Source organism: Triticum aestivum, chromosome 5B (genome assembly GCF_018294505.1).
Source record: "Triticum aestivum cultivar Chinese Spring chromosome 5B, IWGSC CS RefSeq v2.1, whole genome shotgun sequence".
Lineage (NCBI taxonomy): Eukaryota > Viridiplantae > Streptophyta > Magnoliopsida > Poales > Poaceae > Triticum > Triticum aestivum.
In genome coordinates, this window is record NC_057807.1 from 393,468,282 (window position 1) to 393,494,139 (window position 25,858).

General features: G+C 43.8%; 1 protein-coding gene across 1 annotated transcript; it reads left to right on the forward strand.

Annotated features, from left to right (window-relative positions):
- The first annotated feature begins 16,275 nt into the window (after positions 1 to 16,275).
- Positions 16,276 to 17,069, forward strand: LOC123116203 (zinc finger protein 4-like). The gene has a single exon (XM_044537198.1). It carries the CDS (start codon positions 16,355 to 16,357, stop codon positions 16,811 to 16,813), a length of 459 nt encoding a protein of 152 aa, XP_044393133.1. The 5' UTR covers positions 16,276 to 16,354; the 3' UTR covers positions 16,814 to 17,069.
- Positions 17,070 to 25,858: the final 8,789 nt, after the last annotated feature.

Consider the following 25,858-nt stretch of genomic DNA (forward strand, 5'->3'; position numbering starts at 1 on the left):
TAATTTCCATGCTTGTAGTAGAAATTAAATTGAAAATCCAAAAAAGATATCTAGTTCTTCTTCTTACTTGTTGGGAGCTTTCCCGTGTAAATAGTTTTATTTCCTTTTCTTTCCTTTGGGAGTCGAGAAGACCATATTGAAAATGTTTAGTGGCTCTCATATGCATGATTGTTTATTTAACTTAGAGCCCATATTACTTGTCTTCTCTTTTGAGTTGAATGCTTGCAGATTCCAGCTTAGTCCAATGCATGTGCACTCTTATTATTATACACATCATTCGGTCGTGCAAGTGAAAGGCAATAATGACGATATATGATGGACTTAGGATGAGAGAAGCTGGTATGAACTCGACCTCTCTTGTTTTTGTAAATATGATGAGTTCATCGTTTCAGGGTCAGCTTATTATGAAGTAAACATATTTGCAATGACATTTAGAGATTATAGTTGCTTGTTCCATGCTTGATTAGCTTTGAGTTATAATGGTTTACCTTGCGTGCCAACATGCTATTAGAATGATTATGATGTGGTATGATGGGATGGTATCCTCCTTTGAATGAATTGAGTGACTCGACTTGGCACATGTTCACGCATGTAGTTGAAACAAAATCAACATAACCTTCATAATATTTACGTTCATGGTGGATTATATCCTACTCATGCTTGCACTCGGTGTGAATTAATTTTAGTGCATGTTTACGACTGTTGTCGCTCTCTCAGTTGGTCGCTTCCCAGTCTTTTGCTAGCCTTCACCTGTACTAAGCGGGAATACTGCTTGTGCATCCAAACTCCTTAAACCCCAAAGTTGTTCCATATGAGTCCACTATACCTTCCTATATGCGGTATTTACCTGTCGTTCCAAGTAAATTTGTATGTGCCAAACTCCAAACCTTCAAATGAAATTCTGTTTTGGATGCTCGAGTAGCTCATGTTACAACTAGGGCTGCCTATATCTTCCATGCTAGGTGGGTTATTCTCAAGAGGAGTGGACTCCGCTCCTCATTCACGAGAAAGGGCCAGTAACCACGATGCCCAGTCCCATGATCCAAAAAGATCAAAGCAAATCAAAATAATTAAACAAAACTCCCCCAGGGCTGTTGTTAGTTGGAGGCACCCGTTGTTTCGAGCAAGCCATGGATTGATGCTTGTTGGTGGTTGGGGGAGTATAAACCTTTACCATTCTGTTTGGGAACTGCCTATAATGCATGTAGTATGAAAGATACAGCCATCTCATAGTTGTTGCGTTGACAGTGAAAGTATGCCGCTCAAAATGTTATTCATTCTCTATTTTAAAATCGAGCTCTGGCATCTCTACAAATCCTTTCTTCCCTTTGCGAAGGGCCTATCTATTTACTTTTATGTTGAGTCAACACCCTTCTTATTAAAAAGCACCCGCTGGAGAGCACACTGTCATTTGATTCATTATTGTTGGTTTATGTTGGGTATGACTTGACTGGATCTCTTTTGCCATGAATTACAATGTTTACTCAGTCCTTGATCTTTAAAGGTGCTCTGCATTTATGTTTTGCGGTCTCAGAAAGGGCTAGCGAGATAGCATTTTGTTATATCATGTTATGATTGTTTTGAGAAAGTGTTGTCATCCGAGTTTTATTATTATGGCTCGCTAGCTGATTATGCTATTGATATGAGCAATTGCGAGACCTAAGTATTATTGTGAGTATGGTTAGTTCATAATATTTGCTGAAACTTGAATGCTGGATTTTCATGTTTACAACAACAAGAGCAAACAGAGTTTGTAAAAGTTTTTCTTTATCACTTTCAGTTTATCAACTGAATTGCTTGAGGACAAGCAAAGGTTTAAGCTTGGGGGAGTTGATACGTCTCCAACGTATCCACTTTTCCAAACACTTTTGCCCTTGTTTTGGACTCTAACTTGCATGATTTGAATGAAACTAACCCGGACTGACGCTGTTTTCAGTAGAACTACCATGATGTTGTTTTGTGTGTAGAAAAGAAAAGTTCTCGAAATGTCCTGAAGATCCACGGAGGCACTTTTTGGAATTAATAAGAATTTCTGGCCGAAAGAAATACATCACGGGGCCCAGGGCCTGTCCACGAGACAGCCCCACGCCCCCTGTAGGGCGCGCTCCCTATCTCGTGGGCCACCTGGACCTCCACCGACCTCAACTCCAACTCCATATATTCATGTTCAAGGAGAAAAAAATCAGAGAGAAAGTTTCATCGCGTTTGACGACACGGAGCCGCCGCCAAGCCCTAATCTCTCTCGGGGGGGCTGATCTGGAGTCCGTTCGGGGCTCCGGAGAGGGGGATTCGTCGCTGTCGTCATCATCAACCATCCTCCATCACCAATTTCATGATGCTCACCGCCGTGCGTGAGTAATTCCATCGTAGGCTTGCTGGACGGTGATGGGTTGGATGAGATTTACCATGTAATCAAGTTAGTTTTGTTAGGGTTTGATCCCTAGTATCCACTATGTTCTGAGATTGATGTTGCTATGACTTTGCTATGCTTAATGCTTGTCACTAGGGCCTGAGTGCCATGATTTCAGATCTGAACCTATTATGTTTTCATGAATATATGTGTGTTCTTGATCCTATCTTGCAAGTCTATAGTCACCTATTATGTGTTATGATCCGACAACCCCGAAGTGACAAAAATCGGGATACTTCTCGGTGATGACCGTAGTTTGAGGAGTTCATGTATTCACTTTGTGCTAATGCTTTGTTCCGGTTCTCTATTAAAAGGAGGCCTTAATATCCCTTAGTTTCCGCTAGGACCCCGCTGCCACGAGAGGGTAGGACAAAAGATGTCATGCAAGTTCTTTTCCATAAGCACGTATGACTATTTACGAAATACATGCCTACATTACATTGATGAACTGGAGCTAGTTCTATGTCACCCTATGTTATAGCTATTACATGAGGAATAGCATCCGACATAATTATCCATCATTGATCCATTGCCTACGAGCTTTTCATATATTGTTCTTCCCTTATTTACTTTTCTGTTGCTACTGTTACAATTACTCCAAAAAACACAAAATCATTTATCTTTACTTTTGCTACTATTATCTTTATTATCATACCACTTTTTCTACTAAATACTTTGCTGCAGATATTAAGTTATCCAGGTGTGATTGAATTGACAACTCAACTGCTAATACTCAAGAATATTCTTTGGCTCCCCTTGTGTCGAATCAATAAATTTGGGTTGTACTTCACCCTCGAAAGCTGTTGCGATCCCCTACACTTGTGGGTTATCACTACTGAAAATTATTATGAGGGAGGAAAATATGCTTGTAGGAATTGCAATAGTATCAAGTTTCCTCTCTATGTGCTTAAAATCTTGAAGTTATGCTTGTTTTGCCTTCCTATGCTAGTTGATTATTGTTCCCATAAGTTGTTTTCTCACAAAATCCCTATGCATAGGAAGTGGGTTAGGCTTACATGTGCTAGTCATATGCTTAATGATGCTCCCGTTATGTTTCAATTCTTATCTTTTATGCGAGCATCATTGAAATCATCATGCCTAGCTAAAAGGCATTAAAGAAAAGCGTTTGTTGGGAGACAACCCAATATTTACCCTTACTGTTTTTGTGTGTTCACATGATTATGTTATTGTACTAATCATGTTTTACAGCTTTAGTTTCAACAAAATGCCAAGTAAGACCTTTAGCATAGCTTACGGTGATAGTTGTGTTGATCCTGCTGAGAATCAGAAACTTTTGCACCCAGTAAATTAGTTTTAATAATTCACAGAAGCGTACTTTTTATCTGATTCTTTTTACTATGGATTGGTACACAAATTTCTTAGGACTTCCTAATTTGGTAGGATTTTTGGAGTTCCATAAGTATACGTTTTATACAGATTACTACAGACTGTTCTGTTTTTGACAGATTCTGTTTTCTATGTGTTGTTTCCTTATTTTGATGAATCTATGAGTAGTATCGGAGGGTATGAACCATAGAGAAGTTGGAATACAGTATATATTACACCATTATGAATTTAGAATGAGTTCATTACAATACCTAAGTGGTGGTTTTATTTTCTTATACTAATGGAGCTTACGAGTTTTCTGTTGAGTTTTGTGTTGTGAAGTTTTCAAGTTTTGGGTAAAGAGTCGATTGACTATGGAATAAGGAGTGGCAAGAGACTAAGATTGGGGATGCCCATGGCACCCCAAGATATTCAAGGATAACCAAAAGCCTAAGCTTGGGGATGCCCCGGAAGGCATCCCCTCTTTCGTCTTCGTCTATCGGTAACTTTACTTGGAGCTATATTTTTATTCACCACATGATATGTGTTTTGCTTGGAGCGTCAGGTTGTTTTATTTTGTTTTTCTTACTGTTTGAATAAAATACCAAGATCTTAAATTCTTAAATGAGAGAGAGTCTTCACATAGTTACATAATTATTAGAATACTCTATGTGCTTCACTTATATCTTTTGAGCTAGTTAGTTTTTGCTCTAGTGCTTCACTTATATCTTTTCGAGCACGGCGGCGGCTTGATTTTGAAGAAATTGTTAATCTATCATGCTTCACTTATATTATTTTGAGAGTCTCTTAGAACAGCATGGTATGTGCCATGGTTATAAAATTGGTCCTAGAATGATGGGCATCCAAGTTGGGTATAATAAAAACTATCATAGGAAGTGAATTGGATGATATGATCAATTTGATACTTGATAATTGTTTTGAGATATGGAGGTAGTGATATTAGAGTCATGATAGTTGGGTGATTATGAATTTAAAAATGCTTGTGTTGAAGTTAGCAAGTCCCGTAGCATGCGCGTATGGTAAAAGTTGTGTAACAAATTTGAAACATGAGGTGTTCTTAGATTGTCCATCCTTATGAGTGGAGGCTGGGGACGAGCGATGGTATTTTCCTACCAATCTATCCCCACTAGGAGCATGCGCATAGTGCTTGGTTTTTGATGACTTGTAGATTTTTGCAATAAGTATATGAGTTCTTTATGACTAATGTTGAGTCCATGGATTATACGCACTCTCAACCTTCCATCATTGCTAGCCTCTTCGGTACCGTGCATTGCCCTTTCTCACCTTGAGAGTTGGTGCAAACTTCGCCGGTGCATCCAAACCCCGTGATACGATACGCTCTATCACACATAAACCTCCTTATATCTTCCTCAAAACAGCCACCATACCTACCTATTATGGCATTTCCATAGCCATTCCGAGATATATTGCCATGCAACTTTCCGCTGTTCCGTTCATCATCATGACACACATTATCATTGTCATATCGCCTTGCATGATCATGTAGTTGACATCGTATTTGTGGCAAAGCCACCATGCATAATTTTTCATACATGTCACTTTTGATTCATTGCCCATCCCGGTACACCGCCGGAGGCATTCATATAGAGTCATACCTTGTTCTAGTTTTGGGTTGTAATTCATGAGTTGTAAATAAATATAAGTGTGATGTTCATCATTATTAGAGCATTGTCCCCAAATAAAAAAAGAAAGGCCAAATAAAAAAAGAAAGGCCAAATAAAACAAGGAAAGGCCCAAAAAAAGAAAATAAAATAGGGGGCAATGTTATTATCCTTTTCCACACTTGTGCTTCAAAGTAGCAGCATGTTCTTCATATAGAGAGTCTCATATGTTGTCACTTTCATATACTAGTGGGAATTTTTCATTATAGAACTTGGCTTGTATATTCCTACGATGGGCTTTTTCAAAATACCCTAGGTCTTCGTGAGCAAGCAAGTTGGATGCACACCCACTAGTTTCTTTTGTTGAGCTTTCATACATTTATAGCTCTAGTGCATCCGTTGCATGGCAATCCCTACTCCTCATGTTGACATCAATTGATGGGCATCTCCATAGCCCGCTGATTATCCTTGTCAATATGAGACTTTCTCCTTTTTGTCTTCTCCACACAACCTCCATCATCATATTATATTCCACCCATAGTGTTATATCCATGGCTCACGCTCATGTATTGCGTGAAAGTCAAAAAAGTTTGAGATTATTTAAGTATGAAACAATTGCTTGGCTTATCATCGAGGGTGTGCAAGATGGTAGCATTTTTGTGTGACGAAAATGAAGCATAGCCTAACTATATGATTTTATAGGGATGAACTTTTTTAGCCATGTTATTTTTAGAAGACATGATTGCTTTGATTAGTATGCTTGAAGTATTGCTATTTCTTATGTCAATATGAACTTTTATTTTGAATAATTTGGATCTGAACATTCATGCCACAATAAAGAAAATTACATTGAGAATTATGCTAGGTAGCATTCCACATCAAAAATTCTGTTTTTATCATTTACCTACTCGAGGACAAGCAGGAATTAAGCTTGGGGATGCTTGATACGTCTCCAATGTATCTATAATTTTTGATTGTCCGATGCTATTATATTACCCGTTTTGGATGTTTATGGGCTCTACTTTACACTTTTATATCATTTTTGGGACTAACCTACTAACCGGAGGCCCAGCCCATATTGTTGTTTTCTTGCCTATTTTAGTGTTTCTAAGAAAAGGAATATCAAACGGAGTCCAAACGGAAAAAACCTTTGGGAAAGTTATTTTTGGAACGGAAGCAATCCAGGGGACTTGGAGTGCAAGTCAGGGAAGCTTCGAGGAGACCACGAGGCAGGGGGCGCGCCCACCCCCCTGGGCGCGCCCTCCACCCTCGTGGGCCCTCGTGGCTCCCCTGACCAACTTCTTTCGCCTATATATTCCCATATACCCTAAGAACATCGAAGACAATAATAGATCGGGAGTTCCACTGCTGCAAGCCTCTGTAGCCACCAAAAATCTCTCGGGAGCCTGTTCCGGCACCCTGTCGGAGGGGGGATCCCTCATCGGTCGCCATCTTCATCATCTCGGCGCTCTCCATGACGAGGAGGGAGTAGTTCACCCTCGGGGCTGATGGTATGTACGAGTAGCTATGTGTTTGATCTCTCTCTCTCTCTCGTGTTCCTGAGGTGATACGATCTTGATGTATCGCGAGCTTTGCTATTATAGTTGGATCTTATGATGTTTCTCCTCCTCTACTCTCTTGTAATGGATTGAGTTTTCCCTTTGAAGTTATCTTATCGGATTGAGTCTTTAAGGATTTGAGAACACTAGATGTATGTCTTACCGTGCTTATCTGTGGTGACAATGGGATATTCACGTGATCTACTTGATGTATGTTTTGGTGATCAACTTGCGGGTTCAATGAATCTATGCATAGGGGTTGGCACATGTTTTCGTCTTGACTCTCCGGTAGAAACTTTGGGGCACTCTTTGAAGTACTTGTGTTGGTTGAATAGATGAATCTGAGATTGTGTGATGCATATCGTATAATCATGCCCACGGATACTTGAGGTGACAATGGAGTATCTAGGTGACATTAGGGTTTTGGTTGATTTGTGTCTTAAGGTGTTATTCTAGTATGAACTCTATGATAGATTGAATGGAAAGAATAGCTTCATGTTATTTTACTACGGACTCTTGAATATATAGGACAGAAAGGATAACTTTGAGGTGGTTTCGTACCCTACAATAATCTCTTGGTTTGTTCTCCGCTATTAGCGACTTTGGAGTGACTCTTTGTTGCATGTTGAGGGATAGTTATATGATCCAGTTATGTTATTATTGTTGAGAGACCTTGCACTAGTGAAAGTATGAACCCTAGGCCTTGTTTCAAAGTATTGCAATGTCGTTTACGCTCACTGTTAACACTTGTTACCTTGCTGTTTTTATATTTCCAGATTACAAAAACCTATATCTACTATCCATATTGCACTTGTATCACCATCTCTTCGCCGAACTAGTGCACCTATACAATTTACCATTGTATTGGGTGTGTTGGGGACACAAGAGACTCTTTGTTATTTGGTTGCAGGGTTGCTTGAGAGAGACCATCTTCATCCTACGCCTCCCACGGATTGATAAACCTTAGGTCATCCACTTGAGGGAAATTTGCTACTGTCCTACAAACCTCTGCACTTGGAGGCCCAACTACGTCTACAAGAAGAAGGTTGTGTAGTAGACATCACTCTGATACCAAGCGTTGTGGCACCCCTTCACAGAGCAACCGGTTTACCTTGCATTGCCAGCCCAGAGACCAAGTCTTCTGGCAATACACAACAACATGGTATAGAAACAACCGCTTTATTGATGCTAGCGGATTACATAGTTCTGATATTACATCAAGATTCGAGGCCAAGCGGCACACACGGTGCTGCTGTACAGTATGTACATTATTTAATGAACATGATGGGGCCTCGATCACACGAGCTACGCGGCAGCGAAAGAACGACGTAGTGGAACTCCATAGCACAGGGACACCAGCGTGAACACGGCCTAGACACAAGGTGCGTTCCGATGCAAACTTACTTGCCTGAAAGCTGGCATAACACGCCAGGTCAGTACATTGAATGTACTTGCAAGCTCACAACAAACATAAGCACGATGACAAACAATATCATGATATTTAATCAGATTAATTCAATGCAAAACTACTACCGAAGGAAAATAGACGTTTCATTTAATGAGTCCCACGGACTCGCTTACCAGATGGTTACTGCATAACCAAACGGTGACCATACCTACGTCACAACTGAAACCAATCACTCATGAACACCTCAAGTGTTCATGCATTTTTCACGAACCAATACATCATAGCACTCACTTAGTTTGCAAGATTATTAGAAAAGTTGGTCCATGGTGTGACTTACTTCCAAGTTATGCCCATAACCGAGGACGCGGCTATCGATAGATTAATTACACTCTGCAGAGGTAGCGCACTTTACCCACACTACGGAATACCTGGCCTCGCATTCCCATTCGCGTGGACCAAAGCATTCCGACGAAACCCTCCCTTTGTCATGCACTCTCCCCGGCCACTCCGACCAACTCCCCCTCTGGGCTAGGTCTTGGGTGGCCCCGTGTCTACCAAAGACACCAACGGCCACCGTCATGGAAAAACGGTCCCAAACGGGGACAGGGTACCATACAAACAAAAACGAGCACACAAGGTTATGTCTTCCTACCGGGCCAGGGTATGCACGCCCATAACCTTCGCTCGCGGGAGGCACCGGTGAGAACCACAACAAAGGACCGAAACAAGACCTTCCCATAAGGTAAATGTGGTTGCACTGAATTAAAACCCGATTCAGTGACACCATGATGTGATCAACATCATATTCAAGTTCAACTTAATCAATTTTAGCTTTGATAAAAACTTTTTATCCTCCACATGATATAACCCAAAAGAATCATGCAACTACTCGTCATGCAAAGCAAACAACTCATGTTCATGGATGAAACTTAACAACATATTCATCTTGCAATACTAAGAACCAAACTTCTCTGGTTATAACTCATCTTTATAATCAAGCAATATTTTTCTTAGTTCTTTATTTAAATAAAACTATCACTAGCAAAATAACTATCATTGATTTCGATAGCAATATTCATAGTGCAAAATATTACTCTACTTAGCCAAACAAGCTCATGCATTCAACCAGTAACTAAAACAAGCATATCAAGCATGGTAAAGTAACTAGAAATTAACCAAAATTATGTATCAAATTTTAAATGCAAATAATAACTCATATTCAAGTAGAAAATCATAGATATTGAAATAACACCATCCAAATTCTGGTGTGGCTTGCCTTAGTGTAGAGGAGGATCACACCCCTCTTGGTTTGCTTCAAGACAAGTTTCTCCTTCTGAAAAAGAATTTAAACCACAAAAAGAATTATCAAAACACATTCTAAAAATCACCAGAAAATCTAGACAGCAAGGAAAATTCCACCTTCTGGTGTGCTTCTAGAGCTTTCGAAAACAAAGACAATGCAAAAAGAATCAATTCATTTGGACTTATGGTTTAGAGATGGTGGCTGGTCAAAGTTCAGTCAAATTTCTAAATAAAATTTGAATTAAACAGAAATCCTGGGGGTGACGTCAAGTGTATAACAGAAATACGCCTCCACTTGTACCGCATCGGGCGCGAGTGGTGAGACTGACAGGTGGGTCCCGCGTGTCAGGAGAGAGAGAGGGGCGAGATCAGAGAGAGGCGGGGCTTCGTCGGAGCTCACGCCGGTGACGACGTGGTTTGGGGCTAGGCTAGAGGGATAGGATTGAAGTGGGGCTTGTGGCGCACCTGCCCGTACCCGTGTCTTGGCGAGAGGTGGACGGAGCTGCTCGTAGTTGAGCTCGCAAGCTACAGTGGCGGACGGGTTTCGTCGGAGAGGCTGAAGACGACGGCTAGAGGCAGCTCCGAGGGCTCGGCGGGGTCCAGACAGCCCCAGCAGACCCCCAATGCCCCGCCCAAGCAGCTGCTTGAGATCGAGAGGCACCATAGCGCGCCGGCTAGACTGCGGGAATCGCCAGAGTCCTCTGGTCAGGGCAATGGCCAGAGGCCTGCCCGACCGGGCTTCTGCTCGTCTACGTGTTCGTGGAGGTGGTGTGGAGTGGTGCGTGGCTAGGAGTCGAGGAGGGGGGCGCTATATATAGCCGGAGCGAGGGGGGACGTGTCGCCGCCGGAGCTCTCTGGATACACGGTGAACGGCGACGAGAAGCTCCAACGAGAGGAGGCAAATGCTCAGTGTCAACGCAAAAGCTTGCTCACGCTCGCGGACGAGCACAGGAGGTGGTTGGAGAAGCGGACAAGTGCACGCCCGCACTGTGGCCTTTTGGCCGCGACGCGCCCATGCTTGCTGCGGCGGCTCCAGCATCGGCAAGCGCCAGGAAGCAGTCAAGGGTGATGGGTCGAGGCTTGTGGTGCGGTGTGGCAGTCGGCGGCGAGCGCTGGAACGAGCACGCGTGAAACAGAGCGTAAGGCGCCAGCTAGAGCGCGCCAAGACGCATGTCAGGCATCGTGTCCACGCGCGGTCACCAAGCTGGCATGGTCAAAACGACACTCAGGAGCGGCCAAACCATGTCTACGCGTTCGACCGTGCAGTGTTTAGTCTAGGGGAGTTGATGGATCATGCCCAGGCCGACCAGAATTGACTCCACTAAGCTGACAAGTTTCTATCCAGAAACTTGGTCGCCAAGTTTTGCCACCTTCTAGAAGGCCATTAGGGCTAATCTCCTGGGGTTTAGGGTTTCTTAGGAGGATGTTTAAGCTCAAGAAAGATCAAGGCTAAAAGCTCAAGGAAAAATGTACTTGCTGTACAAAGTGCATATCTGGTCCCGAAGTGAAAAGATTTTCTACAGCAAAATTATTGCAAAAAGTGATGCAATATTTTTGCATGGGAAGTTGTGCCATGGTTCTAGGATTTATCTCAGATTTTTCTGAGCAAGAAAAACTGAGGTTGCTTTGGAGCACGAGATTCTGAAGTGAGTTTCAGAGAGAGAAATGAATATTTTTCTTTTATGAAAAATATCCATTTGATTATTTTGAGAATTGATCAGAGGAAATAAGAAGATAGGTCACTTGGGTGAAAGCCAAGGATATGCCTAAGTGCCAAGTCCATTTTGAATGATTCAAACTCCAATTCAAATCAGGGCAAAAACCACGATTAAAACCAAGTCCAGAAAGAGAGAGAAGGCAAGTCCGGAAAAAGAGAGAAGGCAAAATTCAGGCTGTCACACAATCCGGGAGATGTGCATTGGCATGCTGTAGATTGAGTGATGCATTACTTGCAAGGTACTGCGAACTATGGAATTCACTATTTCAGGGTACCTGACGGTACTTGAGGGGTATAGTGATTCTAATTGGATATCTGATGCCGATGAGATGAAAGTCACAAGTGGATATGTCTTCACACACGCTGGTGGTGCTGTTTCCTAGAAGTCTTGCAAGTAGATTGTCTTAACGAGATCGACTATGGAAGAAGAACTCAGAGCATTAGACACATCATGCGTCGAAGCAGAATGGCATCGAGAGCTTTTGATGGATTTGCTGATGGTTGGTAAACCTGTGCCAGCTATCCTTATGAAATGTGACAATCAAATGGTGATTTCCAAGGCTAAGAGTTCAAAGGACAACTTGAAATCCACAAAGCACATAAGAAGAAGATTGAAATCTGCCAGAAAGTCGAGAAACTCCAGAGTGATAGCATTAGATTACATCCCGACTGCCAAAAATCTGGCAGACCCTTTCACAAAAGGGCTATCACGGATTGTGATAAAAATGCATCAAGGGAGATGGGTATGACACCCACGTAAGTTGCCATGGGGGTAACCCAACCTATGTGATCAGAGATCCCTTGAATTAGGACCTGGGAAAACAATCCAGCGGTCAACTGAGGAGAATATCCTTAATTAACCCACTCCGTTGGAGATGCAACAATACTCTCACATATGTAAGGCAGGTTGAATTTGGTCTTAATGTGTTCCGAAGCTTACGTAAGCAAGATGCTATCCTACAGAGCATTCTTTGGAGGAACACACCTATGTGAGCCATATTGCTGGTCACAGTCTATGAGATTGGGTAATCTCTAGGAAGCTCATGAGAAGGTACAGTGTATGACTAATAAGCTCCACCCGTGGGGTTTAGCCTTTGACAACCACATATCAGCTGACAATAGGCGAAACTTGTGCACGCCAAACTGACAATTCAAGGCATAGTCCATTGTTCAGTTGTGAAGAAGTCAAATCGCCCGGAGTGTTCCTGAAACTTGATATTTCGACGGCTTTCGACTCCTTGTCATCGCCTTTCCTATTTGAAATCATGACTGCCAAAGGGTTTGGCATGAGATGGATGACATGGGTGGCGATCCTGCTACAAACTGCAACACTAAGGTGATCGTCAATGGCGTGGCTGGGAAGAGCTTTGGGTACGCGTGCGAGCTGCGCCAGGGTGATCCTATATCGCCTTTGCTCTTCGTCATCTCAATGGAAGTTCTGACAAGACTCATACAGCGAGCTATGGCGACTGGTGTGCTAAGCTCATTCCATGGGATCATGGCCATGCAAAGGATCTTGATATATGCTGATGAAGTGGCCTTATTTATCAAACCTACAGTCATGGATTTGAGCTTTGTGAAGTAGACCTTAAAAGCTTTTGGTGAAGCATCCGGGCTTAAGGTGAACTATCGGAAGTCGTCAGCCATAGTGATTAGAGGCGACTTGGAGGACATGCAAAGGGTGGCTGCGCTACTTTAGTGTGACTTAGCAGAACTCCCATGTAGGTACCTTGGCCTACAGCTTACTATGAAGAACTTGACTCGCGTGTAGTGGCAACCCATGCTGGATAAAGTGAGGTACTCTGTCCCCGCATGGCAAAGGGGGCTGATTCAATGACCCGGCTGGTTGATCTTGGTGCAATCTATCAACTCTGCCAGGCCGATCCATCACCTAATGATTGTGGACGCCACTGCCTGGGTGTTTGAGGAGATTAACTAGTGGATGAGGTCGTTCTTTTGGGCCGGCTAGGACAAGGTAAACGGTGGACAATGCCTCATCGCATGGGACAAAATCTGTCGACCTAAGTGCCATGGTGGGCTTGGAGTGAAGAATTTACAACTTCAATCCTTGGCGCTAAGGGTCGGGTGGGAATGGCTAAAGCGTACGGAGCCAGTGAGGCCTTGGCAGGGATTTCCAATGATCGAAGATAGGTCGGCGAGGGAGGTGTTTGATAGTTTGGTTCATATCAAAGTTGGCATGGGAGACAACGTATTGTTTTGGAGGGACAGGTGGATCCATGGATATGCAGTAGCTGACATAGCCCCACTCCTGCTTGCGACGGTCCACGCGAGGGTGATCAATACTAGAACGGTGCAGCAGGCACTGCTCAACAACAGATGGATGGAGGATTGCCAAATTGAGATCTATTTCATGGCTCAAATGCAATGCATGCATCTCTGCCACACGGTGGCGACAGTAGACAGACATGAGACCGAGCAGGATGTCTTTACCTAGACTTGCTCCACTTCTGGACAATACTCAGCCAAGTCAGTCTATACCAGCCTTTGCAATGGCTGGCCCAAATCGCCCCTAGCAAAGTGTGTTTGGTGAAGCTGGGCTCCTCTTAAGTGCAAACTCTTTGTTTGGCTGGCAATGCAGTACAGGATATGGACGTCAGATAGAAGGGCTAGGCATGGGCTTCAGGATGAGAGCTCAGCATGTTACACTTGCCTGCTGGATGAGGACAATGCTAATCACATCCTTTTGCAGTGCCCGTATGCTCGGGAGGTCTAGTATAGGACATGGGACACCTTGCAGATTAACACCCCTCACTCACTAACAACTGACAATACCTTGGAGTGGTGGTTACGAGCACATAGAAGCTTCCTAGGGGCGGACAGGAGAGGTTTTAACACCACAATCATGGCGGTTCTCTGTGCCTTGTGGAAACAAAGGAATGCAAGAGTCTTCAATAAGGTAGATCAACAAAAAAACTCCTCCGAAGCTTGTCACTTGTACGTTAATTGAGGTAGCTGAGTGGTCGCAGGTGGCAGGTGGTGTTGGTGGACTACAACGTTTTGTGAGGAGTTAGCTTGGGTGTAGATTGGGTGGTGTTGGTGTTGGTGTAACCGTGTGTGCCGAATGTCCGCATTTGAGCCACACATCTTGTAATTATGCTTTCTTCTTCTTCTATAAAAATATGGTACGCTGTTAGCGTACTCTCGAAAGAAAAAAGAAGTCAAATCATGTTGCTCTAGGTGGAAGTTTAACTTAACAGCCTCCACTAAAATTTCTGATATATCAAACATTGTTTGGAACAGTTGACAAACTTATGTGCCTCGAGATCTGATGGGGGATTGTTGAATCATAGATGGGCTTTAGGACCATATGAACAATGATTCTTGATTAATCTTGAGGCCCATGTAGGATGTGGCAGGTGCTGGGAAGCTTACTACCACGTTGCTAGTTGAGGAGAGTTGAGACCCCTTTATAAGGGTTGCTCTACCACTTGCCATTGGGAGCTTGGGAAGAGGAGTGGTACATGCACGCTCCTCCTCCGTTGCCGCCCGCCTCGCCACGCCTCACCTCGTCACGACGCGCGCGCGCCACGGGAATGAGCCAAAGCTTATATTTGCCGGTCAGGAAGGAATTAATTAATCCGGGATTAATTAATGAGTCGCTAACATATGTGCCACTGTCCGAGACGTTGGACCGTGGGTTGGTTGCATTCCCAGGATTCGTCAACACCGTTCGCAGGTGTGCGACCCTTCTCAGGGAACGACGGCTCCCTTCCCGGGAGTGCGTCGACTCGGTTGTGGGCCTCCGCTCAGGCCCACGACTTCCTACCCGACGGCCTATATAAGAAGGCTGTGGCCAGTGGAGTGACCTAGTTCAGTTCACTCCCTCCCTCTCGCGTAACCCTAGCCGTCATTTACTGTTCCTCACTCTGAGCTCCCTCCGGCGATCCCATCCCACGACCGCGTGCATGGTTGGTCGGGAGAGCAGGTGCCTCCGGAACCCTGCCTTTCGAGATCCTGCCTGGGAGAACGGCAATAAGGTTTATGGGGAGCGTCTCGACACGACTGCTCCCGGTCCGTCCGCATCTTCGTCCGCCTCGGCTTCCACTACTTCCCCTGCATCGACACCATGGTCGACGCCGCCGCCGCCAAGAAGATGGCCACGGACGACGCCGAGGCTGCTGCTGCCGCCGCAGCATTGGCCCGGCGAACCGGAGGGTATGATATGTTCATCCATCATTTACTCGTATATGCTAGTTGCATATGTTCTGGTCATAGATGGGTCGGTTCTATGTACTGTACGTGTTAGTATGCTTACGTATCGGTATGAGATGCATACCGCAATTGCCATGCTTACTGCTTACTCATGGATTAGTCTAATCGGAAAAGTGCTAATATTTCCAACACCTTCTGTAAAATATAGGGTCTAGTATATTGTATATGTATACGTATTTGTATACGTATATAACTGTATTGTGACATCTATATACTGAGACATGAGGCTGGATGTCAACCACCCACGTAAACCCTAAACCCTGTGTTTAACTTGGCTGTGTACGATTTATATATACAACGTATACAGATACAGTACAATTCCCTACAAACAATACGCCTTGCCCGTTTCCAAGCCCCATCGCCTTGTATTCTTCTGCGTTATCCACCGCCGCTTGGCCTAGCTTTGTCGCCTTCGTCCCGGTTGCCCGGCGTCGGCCACACAAGTCTCCCTAATCTCTCTGCTGTTGTACGTATTATTATACTCCGGAAATATTTGGTCCGCTTCGGCCAGGTGCTCTTCCGTCGCCCAGACGTAGCAAATGGCGGGGAAACGTGCGCGACGTACGTCCACACCAACACAGGCTGCGGTCACTAACCTGATCGCGAGGAACAGTAACCGTTAGGTGTGGCACGTGGGGTATATAATTTCCTTTGCTTAGCACCACAGTTTCACTCGCAAATCATAGGCTCTCTTTCTCTCACGCGCGACACAGAAGCATAACACGTAGTCACTTACTGTAGGTTTCTGTGCCTTCAATGGAACAGCTAAACTGGGAGCAGGACGAGCAGGAGCTCAGCCTTGAGCTCACCCTCCGCATGACCTGGGCGGCGCAGGCGGAGGCGGAGCAGGGCGGCTTCTTCCTCTGCGTCTACTGCGACCGCAAGTTCCGCAGCTCGCAGGCGCTCGGCGGCCACCAGAACGCGCACAAGCACGAGCGCAGCGTCGCCAAGCGCCGGCGGGAGATCGCCGCCAGCACGCGCGCGCATGGGGCGGGCGGCGCACCTGCCGCGGCGCAGGACGCAAGGCCGGGCGGGTACGCGGGCGACAGCGACTTCTTATCGGCGGATGGGAGGGCGAGGAAAACGGAGGCGCTCAAGGCCGCTCCTCCGATGCTTGCTGGCATGGCGCGCAAGCGCGGCAGCGCCCCGTCAGAGTACGCCTACGGCGCCTTCGAGCACGTCGCCGGCGAGGTGGACCTATCTCTCAGGCTATGATCGGATCCGCTGCTAGCAGTTTGTTTCGGTGTGCCAATGTCTGCTGTGCGGTTCATGTCAAATGAACTGTTTGTTTCGAACTCTTGTGTGTTGAATAAGATTGATCTGTTCTTCTCACAGATTCTTCTTATGGCTAGTTGAGTGTGGCTGATGGTATTATTCCTTAGCCAGGAAGACATGTTGGTTTACATTTACAGGAGATTTGGTCAGTCCTTCTGTTGTTTAATCTTTGATCTAGTTCGGTGATTGATTTCGAGTTTCTTGATAGAGGATTCCTCAACCTCAAGTGATTCAAATCGTGCATATTCCATGTGAGATTTCTTGTTTCAAAAACAAATACTCCCACAGTAATCAAATATGAGACTAAATATAAGACATTTTAGCAGTTCAAATTGAACTGCGAAAACGTCCTGTACTATATACTCCTGAATCCTATCGATTTAACTGGACGTATATGCTTCGCTGGCTATCACTTGTGCAACAGCCACCTCCAAAAACTCAACTGTCTCTTAAGTTCCAAATTAAAAACGTGCCGCTAATATATTGTGATAGGGAAAGAATCTTTCTAAAGAAAAGAGAGAGAATGTCTCACGTACTAAGAATTTAATATACATAATAAAAAAGAAAGTATAATAGGCTGTTTATAAGCATAGTTTCAAATAGCCGGCTATAGCCCCGCTATAGCTCCGCTATAGTTGTTTGAGCATGTTGCCGCTAAATGATTTCATATATAATTTGCCGCTATAACCTCGCTATAGCCCGCTATAGCCCAACTATAACTGTTTTTAAAGGTTGCCGCTATATGTCATAGCCCGCTATTTAAAATATTGTTATAAGAGATATCACCTCAGGGTTTCTTTTAGAAACACCTGTAAATTTATTCATACGCATACCAATTACAGGTATACTGACTTGGACCTAATATCCAAGAAAAAGTCAAAGTCTTATGACCAAGAATTATAATGAAATCTCTTGAAAACACCTTTTTCGTGGTACCAATCTCTGCTCGAAGAAATACTCCAAAGACTTTGGTAAAGAGGTTGCAATTGGACTGGAGCAACGATGTTATCACTCTTTCACCCACATGAACATTATCAATAATGGTTTTTGAGAGTGCCTTGTGTCGGCCATCCAAAAATATGGGAAGACTTGATCGATGAACGTACTTGTGCTGGGGATGATCCCTTAAAAGTGCAGGTCGTCGAATCACTATATCTTCACCATGGTGTCGATAGATCTCAACTACACAAAGAACCAAAGCAACAAAAAAAGCTTGACGTAACAACATAAACTCATCAGATCCAAATAATCGGATCTGATAGGACAGAAAACTCTCTAACTTCATGGCACTGCCAAAAGAACGAGAGAAAATTTATTCTCACGTCAATATGATGATCACTAGACGTTGACGAAGAACATGAAGATCTTGAAGAACCAAGGTCGCCCCCACCTCTCAGCGCCAAGATGGCAGCCAGAGGCAAGGGGACCTAAATTGGCGACGGCGGTAGCGGCATGAGAAAACCCTAATCCAAACAGCTACTTGTTCGGTTATGAAGAACACGGTTGTTTGCTTAGCTGGAGAGAGAAGAGAATCGGGCTGTTTTAGGTTGTAGCCCAACATCTTCTGTGAGAGAGAAATGTGGGTCACATATTAAGGGCACAACATACAACTATTATGATTAACTATTGTATAAGTGGACTATTAATTAGGTTGGTTGTAAATGATGTGGCAACTTCATATAGCCAGTTGTTGACTATACTATTAACCTTGCTCTAAAAGGAGATTGGATATGAAAGTACTAGGGGAAAGAACCATATGGTTAGTGAAAGCACTACGTGTAGGGTGCCTGCCAGACAATCTTGGCATGTTTCTAAATGGGCCCACTATCAAAAAGCCTTGAACTTTTCTTTGGCTTTGGAATAAAGGAAAGTTACAAATATGGGCAGGTCGTGTAATCCCATCTTTTAGTTAATTAGTTACAACTTTCAATTTGTAAGACAAAAATTCATGTATATATAAAGTGCATAGAAAGAAATATAATCACAGTATATTATGTTAGGGAAAAAATATTTGCGATGTAACAACCACACATGGATTTGTACATATCTCATACATGGTGAACCCCTAAATGATCATATTCCTACCAATATTATATAGACATATATAATTTCTTCCATAATCATTTCACCATATACATGAGATCTTACTATATTCTGCAAAAATTCATGTGTGTAGCAAGCTCTAAAACTCCCTACCATGTAATAATTAATTCATGCTTTCGGGTTACACTTGACATAAGATGGATATGAATAATTTCCTTTCCTATAAGTAAGTCAAACTACAAACCCATATCCTAGACAACTTTTGTACCCATCTTAAATTTAGAGTATGTGAAGAGGGTTTGCAATCACTGGTGGCTCCTAAGAACCATATATGACATGGGGAAAAATGATCACCTCGGTGCCCCTCCCTCCAAATCTCCACAACCACTGCAGGTAGATGCATATACCCATAGAAGCCCCTACCATCGATGTTGTGGATCGGACCATTGATGCCATCATCTCTGATGAGGATAATCGTCAGTGTGGCCATTATTTAGTGTTCTTGCACTATAGGCATCGTTGCCACCGCATGCTGGAAGGGATGGGGATGAGACGTCTCGGTCGGGAGGAAGGCGGCTAGAATTTTGCTCTTCATAAGTCATAACATGAATATGGTGGTCTGAACAGGACGACACTTGAAGATTGGCGCTGGAGAGCGCGGTTTTTGTGTGAAAATGTTCAAGTTTCAGCACCTATGTCGAGTACCAGGAGTTGGTTGATAACCCACAAGTGTAGAGGATCGTTTGTAGCCTTTATCGATAAGTAAGAGTGTCGAAGCCTACAAGGAGCTAATGATAGAATCTATATCCCCTTCAAGTTCCATCGACCACCGATACAACTCTATGCATGCTTAATGTTCGCTTTACATAAAAAAAGTATGAAACTAGAAGTACTTTGTAGGTGTAAAGGGATAGGTTTGCAAGATAATAAAGAACACATAAATAAAAGTTAGGGGCTGTTTAGATAAAGAAACAATTAAGTTAGTTTTAGTAGAGAGCTTTTTGTCACAAGATAGTTATTTGTCCCTAGGCAATCGATAACTAGACCGGTAATCATTATTGCAATTTTATATGAGGGGGAGGCATGAGCTAACATACTTTCTCTACTTGGATCATATGCATTTATGATCGAAACTCTAGCATGCATCCGCAACTACTAAAGATCATTAAGTTAAAACCCAACCATAGCATTACGCAACAACCCAATTACTCAGGTTTGTGTTTCAATCACTCACGCAACCCATTATAAGCGAATTACGAATGTATTGCAACAACCTACAGCGGAGATCCCTCACGCTTGCGCAACACGGAGGGCACCATAGGACAGCACCAAAATAAAACATACAACTCAAACCAATCACGATCATCAATCAACACATGGGACAAAATGGATCTACTCAAACATCATAGGATAGCCACATATCATTGGATAATAATATATAGTGTTGAGCACCATGTTTAAGTAGAGATTACAACAGAGAGAAGAGGTGTTACTGTCGGTGTCAAAACCGGCGGATCACGGGTAGGGGATCCCGAACTGTGCGTCTAAGGTTGATGGTAACAGGAGGCGGGGGGCACGATGTTTACCTAGGTTCGGGCCCTCTCTATAGAGGTAATACCCTACTTCCTGCTTGATTGATCTTGATGAATATGAGTATTACAAGAGTTGATCTACCACGAGATCATAATGGCTAAAACCCTAGAAGTCTAGCATGTATGATTATGATTGGCTCTACGAACTAAGCCCTCCGGTTTATATAGACACCGGAGGGGACTAGGGTTGTACAAAGTCGGTTATAGAGAAAGGAATCTTCATATCCGGGCGCCAAGCTTGCCTTCCACGCCAAGGAGAGTCCCATCCGGACACAGGTGAGAGTCTTCGGTCTTGTATCTTCACAGCCCATCAGTCCGGCCCACGCTACATAGTTCAGCCATCCGAGGACCCCTTAATCCAGGACTCTCTCAGTAGCCCCTGAACTAGGCTTCAATGACGAGGTGTCTGGCGCGCGAATTGGCTTCGGCATTGCAAGGCGGGTTCCTTCTACGAATACTCCAAAATAGTCTTTGAACACAAGAATCATGTCCGGCTCTGCAAAACAAATTCCACACACAACCGCAGAGAGTATAATATTTCACGAGGTCAATCTGCTAACAACTTTTTGTAGCGTGACATCACGTCGCCGCCCGGCCATTATTTCGAACTGTTTTTTAGCCTGTCGCTCCATATTTCAAGAGGCGGTTTCATTGGCATGTCTTGTCAAAGCAGAGAGCGTGTCCTCTTATTGCGGGATTCTCATCAATACGGGCGTGGTAACCCAACCATTCTGTTGGCATGATTCCTTGGGAATAGGCAGGCTTTAAGGCCTAGGAGGGGGCGTTTGATATTCATCGCCTTTATAAAGGGGCTAACACCAGTCTTTTCTCCTTTACGCCAACCCTTTCCTCAACCTCTCCCACCTCAAGTTCCAGCACCCAAGGTTCAATTTAATCGCTTCGTGCTTCCCAGTCATGTCCGGACCCAGCCCTCAAGGCCGGTGGGTGGCTTCCTCTGTCACAGAGGAGGATATCACGAAGCTCCGGGAGGCAAGATACCTGACCGCGGAAATCCCCCACAGGCTTCCTTCTCAAGGGCAGGTTATTCCTACTCCCAGATCCAGCGAGAGGGTCATATTGATCTCCCACTTCCTCCGAGGGCTAGGGTTCGCTCTTCATCCCTTCGTTTGAGGGCTCATGTTCTATTACGGGCTAGATTTTCATGATCTAGCTCCGGACTCCTTTCTCCACGTCTCGGCATTCATTATCGTGTGCGAGGTCTTCCTCCATATTCCCCCACACTTCGGCTTGTGGCTCAAGACCTTTAATGTGAAGGCGAAGGTAGTCGGCGGGAAACAAGCGGACTGCGGTGGTGTTGCAGTGAGCAAACTCACCGATACTTCTTGGCCAAAAGGCTCCTTCACAGAAACTTCCAACCTATGGCAGCGGGAGTGGTTTTACATCACTGAACCCCGTGGTACCAAGTGGGCAGCTACACCTGCGTTCTGATCTAGCCCTCTATTACAGCTTGCATCATGGATTAATAAGGGGCTGGACTGGGGATCAATTGATGAAGTGCAGACGCTGCAAAGCTGCATTCGGGGCCTCACTGAAAAGGACACCGGTCTTATCAACGTAATCCAAGTAATGCTAGTCCGTCGGGTCCTACCGTGCCAGCGACGGCCTCTCCGCATGTGGGAGTTCAATCCGGAAGGACAACGAACCCTTTAGCACTTCTTTGGCCCGTCGCCCAGAGGAATGTGGAAATTATTCTTCAGGACACAAAAACAGTGGTCGGATACTACAGAGGACATCGGCCTTGACTGCAACCATCGGGATACCTCGGTAAGCACTCGACTCCTGAACACAGCTTAGTTAAATTTCTCATAACAATATACTAAGAAAACCATACTTGGCCAGGGCTGGATAAAGAAGGCGGAGAGAATTAGGTGTTCGGCCCCTCTTCCCGAAGACTTAGCTGATCCGGTGTTAACAAGGATGCTGGTTCCGGCACCATATCAAGTGTCGAGGAAGCAAGACAAGGAGGAGAGCAAGAAGGCCCATGTTGGGCCCCATTCCAGAGGTACGCCAGGCACCTCGTCTGGGGATATTGGAACTCCCTCTTTCGAAGATGAAAGGGAAGGAGAAACTGACATCCCTTCTCCCCATGGGAAGAAGAGGACCGCCTCCGAAGACTTGAAGATAAAGGCTTCTAAGCGAGGGAAGATATCCCTGTCAGGGGGTTCTGGTTCGGGAGGTGACGTTGTCATGCAGTTCCTCCGTAAGGAGAAGCCCTTAGCTGAGTCGTAAGTGAACAAGGGTGTTTTAAACATATCCCGTTCTTTCCTACTTGCAAGGGTAATATTTAAAATATATGTTTGCAGTCTGGTGATACGTCTCCGTCGTATCTGTAATTTTTGATTGTTCCATGCCAATATTCTTCAACTTTCATATACTTTTGGCAACTTTTTATACTATTTTTGGGACTAACATATTGATCCAGTGCCCAATGGCAGTTCCTGTTTGTTGCTTGTTTTATGTTTCACAGAAACCCAATATCAAACGGGATCCAAACGGGATAAAAATGGACGGAGAATTATTTTGGAATATTTGTGATTTTTGGGAAGTAAAATCAACGCGAGACGGTGCCTGAGGTGGCCAAGAGATAGGGGCCCACGCCCACTTCAGGTGGGCACGCCCCCACCCTCCCGGGCCACTCGTAAGGTGGTTGATGCCCTTCTTTGGCCGCAAGAAAGCTAATTTTTGGAAAACGATCTGGGCGAAGGTTTCAATCCAATCGGAGTTACGGCTCTCCGGATATAAAAGAAACGGTGCCAGGGCAGAATTCCAGAAAGCAGGAACAGAGAGAGACAGAGAGATAGATCCAATCTCGGAGGGGCTCTCAACCCTCCCAGGCCATGAGAGCCAAGGACCAGAGGGGAAACCCTTCTCCCATCTAGGGAGAAGGTCAAGGAAGAAGAAGAAGAAGGGGGGGCTCTCTCCCCCTTGCATCCGGTGGCGCCGGAGCGCTGCCGGGGGCCATCATCATCACCGCGATCTTCACCAACACCTCCATCATCTTCACCAACGTCTCCATCACCTTCCCTCATCTATATTCAGCGGACCACTCTCCCGCAACCCGTTGTACCCTCTACTTGAACATGGTGCTTTGTGCTTCATATTATTATCGAATGATGTGTTGCCATCCTATGATGTCTGAGTAGATTTTCATTGTCCTACCGGTGATTGATGAATTGTTATGATTGGTTTAATTTGCTTGTGTTTATGTTGCTGTCCTATTGTGCCCTCCGTGTTGCGCAAGCGTGAGGGATTTTTGCTGTAAGGTGTTGCAATACGTTCATGATTCGCTTATAGTGGGTTGCTTGAGTGACAGAACCATAAACCCGAGTAAGGGGGTTGTGACGTATGGGATAATGGGGACTTGATACTTTAATGCTATGGTTGGGTTTTACCTTAATGATCTTTAGTAGTTGCGGATGGTTGCTAGAGTTCCAATCATAACTGCATATGATCCAAGAAGAGAAAGTATGTTAGCTTATGCAACTCCCACATAAAACTTGCTATCGGTCTAGTAAAGTAGTCATTTGCTTAGGGTCAATTTCACAACTCCTACCACCACTTCTCCACACTCGCTATATTTACTTTATTGCATCTTTATCTAAACAGCCCCTACTTTTTATTTACGCGTTCTTTATATTCTTGCAAACCTATCCTACAACACCTACAAAGTACTTCTAGTTTCATACTTATTCTAGGTAAAGCAAACATTAAGCGTGCGTAGAGTCGTATCAGTGGTAGATAGGACTTGAGAGAGTATTTGTTCTACCTTTAGCTCCTCGTTGGGTTCGACACTCTTACTTTTTGAAAGAGGCTACAATTATCCCCTACACTTGTGGGTTATCGAGACCTTTTTCTAGCGATGTCGCCGGGGAGTCATAGCGTGGGGTGAATATTCTCGTGTGTGCTTGTTTGCTTTATCACTAAGTAATTTTTATTTGCTGTTCTAAGTTGTTCTCTATATTTAGTTATGGATATGGTACATGAAATACCAAAAAAAATAGGTGTACTTGCTACTCATGGAGATGGGGTAACTCCTAAAACCCTCGATTCTCATTATGTGAAATATATTATGTACTACTTTGATAATCCTGAGAAAACCCCATTCAACTTTATAATGGGAGACACGCTGAATCAACGCGAATACTTTAGGGATTATTGCTTGACACAAAAAGGGAAACTATTATGGGATCAATTTATTATGTTGCGTTGGTATGCCCGGGATCTATGCTTGAGATATGATATTACTTGTTGCTCTAGGATGAAGGCTCCACACCTTCCCTTTTCATGCAAATTGAATGATAATGAAACCTTAGCTTTTTGTGATAATGGTATATATGATTACTATGATGTGGAACAAATAGAAGAATATGTTGCTTTTAAGGCTGCTTATGAAATTGAATCTTTGTTTGAAAAGTATGAAGCTTTAGATGATGATGTTTATAGGCCTGAAAATCTTGCTATACTTAGATATTGCTATGAAAATTATGAATACAATTACTATATTAATGCCTTTATTGAGAAAGTCTCCGCTGTCCAAGAAGAGCTTAATATTTTGCAGGAAGCTATGGAAGAAGAAATTGATGAAACTATGAGCTCATTGGACGAAAAGATGATGAGGAGAGCGAAGAACAAAAGGAGGAAGAGCGGATTTATCACCCGTGCCCACCTTCTAATGAGAGTAACTCTTCAACTCATACATTGTTTAATTCCCCTTCGTGCTTACCGAAGGATGATTGCTATGATGATTGCTATGATCTCGTTGATTCTCTTGAAATATCCCTTTTTTATGATACTTGCTATGCTTGTGGCCAAGATGCCAATATGAATTATGCTTATGGAGATGAACCTGCTATAGTTTCTTATGTTAAACATGAAATTGTTGCTATTGCACCCATGCATGATAGTCCTATTATTTTTTTGAATTCTCCCTACTACACTATATCGGAGAAGTTTGTGCTTATTAAGGATTATATTGATGGGTTGAGTTTTACTACTACACATGATGATTTTGATAAATATAATATTCATGTGTTTGTTGCTCCTACTTGCAATTATTATGAAAGAGGGACTATATCTCCACCTCTTTATGTTTCCAATATGATAGAATTGCAAGAAACTACTTATACTATGCATTGGGCTTTACTATGTGTGCATGAATTTTTTTTATGACATGCCGATGCATAGGAAGAGAGTTAGACTTCGTTGTTGCTTTATATATGTTACTTTGTGCTCACTACTAAACTACAAATCATTGTTAATTAAAATTGGCTTTGATATACCTTGGGATCCGGGTGGATTCATTACTTGAGCACTAAATGCCTAACTTAAT